Source organism: Poromitra crassiceps (assembly GCF_964638095.1).
Source record: "Poromitra crassiceps genome assembly, chromosome: 14".
Classification (NCBI taxonomy): domain Eukaryota; kingdom Metazoa; phylum Chordata; class Actinopteri; order Beryciformes; family Melamphaidae; genus Poromitra; species Poromitra crassiceps.
In genome coordinates this window covers 20,324,245-20,331,916 of record NC_139633.1, presented here as the reverse complement: position 1 = coordinate 20,331,916, position 7,672 = coordinate 20,324,245, and the positions used below count along the sequence as shown (strand labels likewise).

The 7,672-nt window shown below is 49.4% G+C and overlaps 1 protein-coding gene across 1 annotated transcript in view; it reads left to right on the top strand.

Annotated features, from left to right (window-relative positions):
• Nucleotides 1–854: 854 nt before the first annotated feature.
• Nucleotides 855–7,672, top strand: part of crispld2 (cysteine-rich secretory protein LCCL domain containing 2) — a gene marked incomplete at both ends in the record, with an annotated part of 17,131 nt that continues 10,313 nt past the window's right edge. The window contains 3 exons of the mRNA XM_083650657.1: nucleotides 855–1,142; nucleotides 3,770–3,888; nucleotides 4,859–4,991. Coding sequence (XP_083506783.1) covers nucleotides 855–1,142; nucleotides 3,770–3,888; nucleotides 4,859–4,991 — 540 coding nt within the window. The remainder of the gene's footprint in view (nucleotides 1,143–3,769; nucleotides 3,889–4,858; nucleotides 4,992–7,672) is intronic.

Below are 7,672 nucleotides of genomic sequence, written 5' to 3'. Positions count from 1 at the left end.
CTCAGGATCTGAGCTATGCCGCAACAAGTCCTACTAAGCAAAGTCAATCCTATATTTTACCAGCTGGTCATTCATCAAAAGGCCTGAATGACAGGACAGAATTAGCATTAGGAGTTTTTCTTTGTGAGCCAGTAACTAGGCATGATAATAATGGAGTTGAGTTGTTTAGTTATTCTTTGGGAGCATTATGGTAATAGCTATATTATTACTGTGGAGCAAGGCTATTTAAAAGGCTTTGACTAAACTGAATAAACGGAGCAGTTGTCTTTTCAAATCCTTTGAGACAGAGTTGCTCTTTCAGATAATGGAATAAAAGCGGTGTCTTACACAGCCCTCCATCCATGTTATTTGGTGTTAATTGGAAGAGCTGTGAAGCTAATCTCATTTGAGTTCAACATTAATATACGGCTCATTCAAAGTTGCACAATCTTGCTATGCATGTCATGACAATTTATAATGAATACAGTGAGGTATGCTGTGTGTGTGTGGGTGCAGAGACTATTTATTATGACTCTTAGAAATACAAATGAGAGAGGCAGGTAACAGCCATGGATGGAAACCGTTGCTGTCCCACCCCTGTACTACAAAGTGTGTATGAAATCGGACATGTCTGTGCGTGCTTGTGCACTAAATTGCGTACGATGTTTGAGCAAGCACTTCCGACGTTAGCTTAGTTATCTGTTTGGCCGTGTGTTAAACTCTGCGCTCTGCCTGGCTGGCTGACTCACAGAATGTTTCCTCCCTGTAGGTTGTGTCCGGGGCACTGAGCAGCAGCAGCAGCAGCAGCAGCATTCCCACAAACCCCCGTGTACTGAAAGTCCCGTCCCAGACATCCAGACTGCCCCGGTGTCAGGATGACCTGTGCTGCCACGGCCTGGCTCTCCCTCTGCCTCTCCCTCTGCCTCTCCCTCCTGTTGCTGCTGTGTGCCAGACACTCAGCAGCTCTCTTGCTGCCTGACTCCAAAGAGCTCAGGCAGCTGCTGAGCCGCTACCAGGAGGAAGCGGAGCAGGACAGCGCCAGCAACACGACAGGCAGCAGGACCCGACGTGCCATCCGTTGGTCGGACCGTGAGGAGATCCTCCAGCTGCACAACAAGTTGAGGGGAGGAGTCTACCCTACTGCCTCCAACATGGAGTACATGGTGAGACCCCACCCCTGTTACCTGATTTAATTGATTCATTTGACCAGGAAGTCCCACTTTTCCAAGGTAGACCCAATACACAGTGGCGATTCTAGACTCTGAGTCTAACCAGCGTTCATCACCATTATGTCATAAATAATCTGACACAACAACAAAAATTATGAAGTCTAAACATTTTTTTTTAATTCAAAATGGTTATTGTTATTACCTTGTGGTGCAACCTGGATCTGACCCAGCCGGGGGTGATCAAGCCCTGACTTGTGTCCAGGTAGCGCATTACGCCACGTGTCACCACACTAATTTTGTGCCCTGCTTTCATAGCATTCATAGCTCAAGTGTTAGCTTAGCTAGCCAGGTAAAAAAGACAAAGAAAACGACACCATTGCTCACTGAGGTTATTCAAGTATCCTCTCCAAGGCAGGCGACGAAGCAGCATTCAGTTATCTGCTTCATCAGCATCTGCTCCACTGTCTTGCTTCTCTTTTCCTTATCCTCTTTTTTCTGTTTTTTGACTTTCAGATAACTTCTTCATTGACGTTCACTGTCAATTCAACATAATGTATGTGAATCATGTGTTTGACGGGAATGGTTCACAGTGACACACAAGCATTCCCGTCAGACGTACATGATTTATGTACATTCTCATGAATGTGGGTTTCACTTTAAAATCAAGAGAAGTACGTGACCAAATCGTCCAGGGAATGACATGAGGTCCCTTTAGGGAGGTTTAAATTGTATTGCAAATTGACCATTGGTTGTTTAATGGGTAGGGGGTTGCAGTCACTGCTGTGGAGTCAAGTTTGTTAGCCCTCTGGGGGCCCTAATGGCCTGGGGGCCCCAAGCAGTTGCCTGCCCTGCCTGTTCACAAGCTGCGCCAATACAGTAGAAAATACAGAAATGTGTAGGTATAATAGGAATAATAACATATGTACAATTAAAAAATGCTCAGAATTTAGATTAGAAACACGAACAGAGAGTAGATCATTAGGACACGTCACTGAAGGTCTTATTCATTTGAATGTGTCAGCAACATTGAACCTAATATGAGGTTTGCATGTTTCTATTCGACCTAAATGAGGGCTGCTGCTTCAATAAAACAGCATTTCTCTCAGCTGGAAACATGATCTCATGATGGTGAGCTACTGCCAGCCTGCTGTGCTACTCTGCTCTTTTACAAGGGAGGAGAATAAACGCGCTGACTGGATCCTACCTGCACACAGCGAAGTGCTGGACGAGAGAGAGGGAGAGAGAGAGAGAGAGAGAGAGAGAGAGAGAGAGAGAGAGAGAGAGAGAGAGAGAGAGAGAGAGAGCAGGGGAGTGAGGCGAGGTGAGGCGAGGAGGAGGGCTGGGTCAAAGGAGGACAGGAGGAATAAGACCAGACAAGGAAAATTATAACACTACGTGGCACATTCATGGCTGAAGTAGCAAAGGGGATTATCTTTGAGACACACAGAGAGAGAGAGAGAGAGAGAGAGGGATGTTGAAAAGCACTGGGTCCAAAAGGTTGAGAGGGGGCCATGGTGGAGAGGGGGCCATGGTGGAAGAACTGGGGAGGAAAGTATCTGAAGTTTGACTGCGCTTAGTGCTTTTTGGAAATCTCCGGGAACAAGCTGTGTGTGTGTCTGGCTGTCTGTGCCAGTGTCTGTCTGTCTGTCTGTCTGTCTGCATGCTTTAGCGACCACCAAACGGCTGGAAAGTTACTGAGGTGATGTCCTGTGAGGGGACGTGCTGTACGCAACCCTCCCTCCTCCTCCTCCTCCTCCTCCTCCTCCTCCTCCTCCTCCTCCTCCTCCTCCTCCTCCTCCTCCTCCTCCTCCTCCTCCTCCTCCTCCTCCTCCTCCTCCTCCTCCTCCTCCTCCTCCTCCTCCTCCTCCTCCTCCTCCTCCTCCTCCCCACGCGGTGAGGGTCAGGTGTCCTCTCCTCTTTCCACCCTCCTCTCTCCACAACTGTACAGAAACCCATGGAGGAAATGTGGATAATTCTGCTGTGATTGCTGGAGGTTTGTAGTGGAGCAGGGCCAGGCGCCAGCAGCAGCCGCTCCACTCACAGGTTCCCCCCCCCCGCCTAAAGTGAATGTTGTACTAGCATCCAGCTCAGTTTCAACTCCCTGGGAAGGCAGGCAGCACCGCCCGGAGCGGAGGCCTTGAACAGGTTGCGGTTAGTTGGAGCTACTGAGTCAGAACAAGTTGTGGATTATACAGCTGCATGAGGCCGTGCATAATCTCAGACCAACGGCAGGTGAATACTGAAATGTGAACCATACGTAGGGACACGCACGCGTGGTCTGAGCTTCGGTTTTTAGCCCGAATATTAGAAAATACCCCACTGATTCGTAACAGGTCTAAAGTCATGTTATAGCAGTCGGGCGCACTTAGTGACAAGCAAGACAACAGTAAAACGGACATGTTTTTGGATTGAGTTTGGTGTCAGTGGGCGTAACCCATAAGAGAGCGAGCCCCGATCCCCCAGTAAAAACAGCGGAAGTAACTCCAGAGTGTCCCTACGTATATCCCATATCCTTTCTTCTTCTTCTTCTTTTAACCTTCCATATCCTGGATGGTGTGTGCGTGTGTGTATGTGTGTGTGTGTGTGTGTGTGTGTGTGTGTGTGTGTGTGTGTGTGTCTAGGCATGGGACGATGAGTTGGAACGCTCTGCCACGCACTGGGCGGAGCAGTGTGTGTGGGACCACGGACCCCAGGACCTGCTCATGTCCATCGGGCAGAACCTGGCTGTTCACTGGGGCAGGTGAGGTGCACAAACACAACACACCGCTGGGTCAGCTCTTTTATCTGTGCACACAGTGGAGGAGTTCTAGTCTGTGCAAGTCTGTCAAGGTCGGCGTATGTGTGTGTGTGTGCGTGTGTGTGTTTGCGTGTGTGTGTACTGGAGTAGATACTAGACACCGCTGTCTGACAGTAGGACTCTGTGTGTGACGGCGTGTGCCTACCTCAGCAGGTGCCCTTCCAGGAATCTGCTCTCATTCTCACAGCCGCCCCTCTCCCCCCTCTCTCTCCCCTCCTCCCCTCTCTCTCTCCTCTCCCCCCTCTCTCTTCCTGTGCCAGCAGCTCTGACATGGATTCCTTGTTTCTCCTCCTCTCCCCTCGACCGCCCGTTTAGAAGCTCAGCACTCCTCACTACCGTAAAAAGAGATGTTTACAATAAGGGCTAGAATTAATTTGTCATGCTTCGGAGCCATGTTTAGCTTTGCTGTGTGTGTGTGTCTGTGTGTGTGTGTGTGTGTGTGTGTGTGTGTGTGTGTGTGTGTGTGTGTGTGTGTGTGTGTGTGTGTCTGTGTGTGTGTGTGTGTGTGTGTGTGTGTGTGTGTGCGTGCACGTGTGCTTCAGCCTGATTTGACTCTCCCTGTTATGGAGGGTGGAACAGGTTGGCGTTTAGTGTGCCAGGTCAAAAGCAGACTCATCATCTGAGGCCTGAGGGAAGGGGAGGAGCCTGAGGGAAGGGGAGGAGCCTGAGGGAAGGGGAGGAGCAGGGAGGTTCTTGCGCCGTGTCTCAAGTCCAGCCAAAGCACCTGGCAGCTTCCTCACATATTTCCCTTTTGCCCCTGGTACCTGGAACAGCCCCGAGACTACTGTGTGTGTGTGTGTGTGTGTGTGTGTGTGTGTGTGTGTGTGTGTGTGTGTGTGTGTGTGCGTGTGCGTGTGCGTGTGCGTGTGCGTGTGCGTGTGCGTGTGCGTGTGCGTGTGCATGCGCCTTACAGATACCGCTCCCCTGCCTACCATGTCCAGGCCTGGTATGATGAGGTGAAAGACTACACCTATCCCTACTCTCATGAGTGCAACCCCTGGTGTCCAGACCGCTGCTCAGGGCCCATGTGCACCCATTACACCCAGGTGAGACAACATAAACCCATTACACCCAGGTGAGACAACATTAACCCATTACACCCAGGTGAGACAACATAAACCCATTACACCCAGGTGAGACAACATTAACCCATTACACCCAGGTGAGACAACATAAACCCATTACACCCAGGTGAGACAACATTAACCCATTACACCCAGGTGAGACAACATTAACCCATTACACCCAGGTGAGACAACATTAACCCATTACACCCAGGTGACACAACATTAACCCATTACACCCAGGTGAGACAACATAAACCCATTACACCCAGGTGAGACAACATAAACCCATTACACCCAGGTGAGACAACATTAACCCATTACACCCAGGTGAGACAACATTAACCCATTACACCCAGGTGAGACAACATTAACCCATTACACCCAGGTGAGACAACTTTAACCCATTACACCCAGGTGAGACAACATTAACCCATTACACCCAGGTGAGACAACATTAACCCATTACATCCAGGTGAGACAACTTTAACCCATTACACCCAGGTGAGACAACATTAACCCATTACATCCAGGTGAGACAACTTTAACCCATTACACCCAGGTGAGACAGCTTTAACCAATTACACCCAGGTGAGACAACATTAACCCATTACACCCAGGTGAGACAACATAAACCCATTACACCCAGGTGAGACAACATTAACCCATTACACCCAGGTGAGACAACATAAACCCATTACATCCAGGTGAGACAACTTTAACCCATTACACCCAGGTGAGACAACATTAACCCATTACATCCAGGTGAGACAACTTTAACCCATTACACCCAGGTGAGACAGCTTTAACCCATTACACCCAGGTGAGACAACATTAACCCATTACACCCAGGTGAGACAACATAAACCCATTACACCCAGGTGAGACAACATTAACCCATTACACCCAGGTGAGACAACATTAACCCATTACATCCAGGTGAGACAACTTTAACCCATTACACCCAGGTGAGACAGCTTTAACCCATTACACCCAGGTGAGACAACATTAACCCATTACACCCAGGTGAGACAACATTAACCCATTACACCCAGGTGAGACAACATTAACCCATTACACCCAGGTGAGACAACATAAACCCATTACACCCAGGTGAGACAGCTTTAACCCATTACACCCAGGTGAGACAACATTAACCCATTACACCCAGGTGAGACAACATAAACACATTACACCCAGGTGAGACAACATTAACCCATTACACTCAGGTGAGACAGCTTTAACCCATTACACCCAGGTGAGACAACATAAACCCATTACACCCAGGTGAGACAACATTAACCCATTACACCCAGGTGAGACATTAACCCAATACACCCAGGTGAGACAACCTTAACCCATTACACCCAGGTGAGACAACATTAACCCATTACACCCAGGTGAGACAACCTTAACCCATTACACCCAGGTGAGACAACATTCAACGCGGAGAGTCGGTGAAAGTCGGGTAATGGAGTTAACCTAATCAGTTCATCTGTCAGCACAGTTTGCCTCCGATGCGGGTTTCATTTGAACTTGAATTGTGTCTTTCCACGTTCCCTTTGAACCATATCACTTCAACTATATCTATACCAGAGTCTGTGCAGCATCAGGTCATGTGTTTTGTCTCTTCGCCTGTAATGCAGAACATACATGTATGTCCCGTGACATGTGTTGTCTCTTCACCTGTAGTGCAGAACATACATGTATGTCACGTCACATGTGTTGCTGGGTGCTATTTGAAAACAACATGTGTGGTGGGTGCAGCCTCTCCTTTTGGCGTATGATGTTACACAGCAGGCAGCAGCAGACCCGTGATTGTGATTGCAGCGGGGGCCACCATGGTGGAGGGACAGGGGCGGGAGGGGCAGGGGGGACAGGGGGGGAGGGGCAGGGGGGGAGGGGCAGGGGGGACAGGGGGGACAGGGGGGGAGGGGCAGGGGGGACGGGGGGGGGGTGTTAAGTGACAGGCATGGAAATAGTAACTGGGAGAGAAAGTGAAACCCGGGATGACAACAGTGAGATGGACAGAGAAATGAGAGAGTCATGGAAACAAATGGCAGTGAAGGACAGAGAGAGGATTCGAGGAGCGCTTTGGGAAATGGAGAAACATGCTAAGAAGAAATGGGGACAGATGGGAAGAACTGGCCTCTTCTTCCCTGTAGACTTTACTTTGTCGCTGGGATGAGTTTGTGAAAACAGCCCTACTCCTCCCTCTGCCTTCACCGTGAAACCTGATCACTGGCATCTGGTAGTCATTTCCAGACACACCAGACATCTCACTGGCTTGACCTGGATTCCTTTGAAGATGCTGCAAAGAAAGGGGACGATGCCAGAAGACCCGAGCATCATCGCCTCGCTTCTCATCCGCTTTCTGGAAATAGTCATGTCTCTCAGTCGCACTCCCCAACCACAGGGGCCCTTTGGAGTTAGATGTTACATTGAGCTTTGCTCCTGCACCAGCAGTGCTAGGCGAGAGGCCCTTTGGAGTTGCTACTGTAGCAGCACTCGACACACATCAGAGTGCCGCCTGTGCTGACTCATTGCTTCCAATGGCCTCTCACTGTCCGAGGAAAGAGATGGACATTCCTGAGAAGGGAGAGAATGGACGTTTGAGAGTAGGGAGGAAAGTGAGGAGGGCTTTTGGAACACGCTGTGTTATA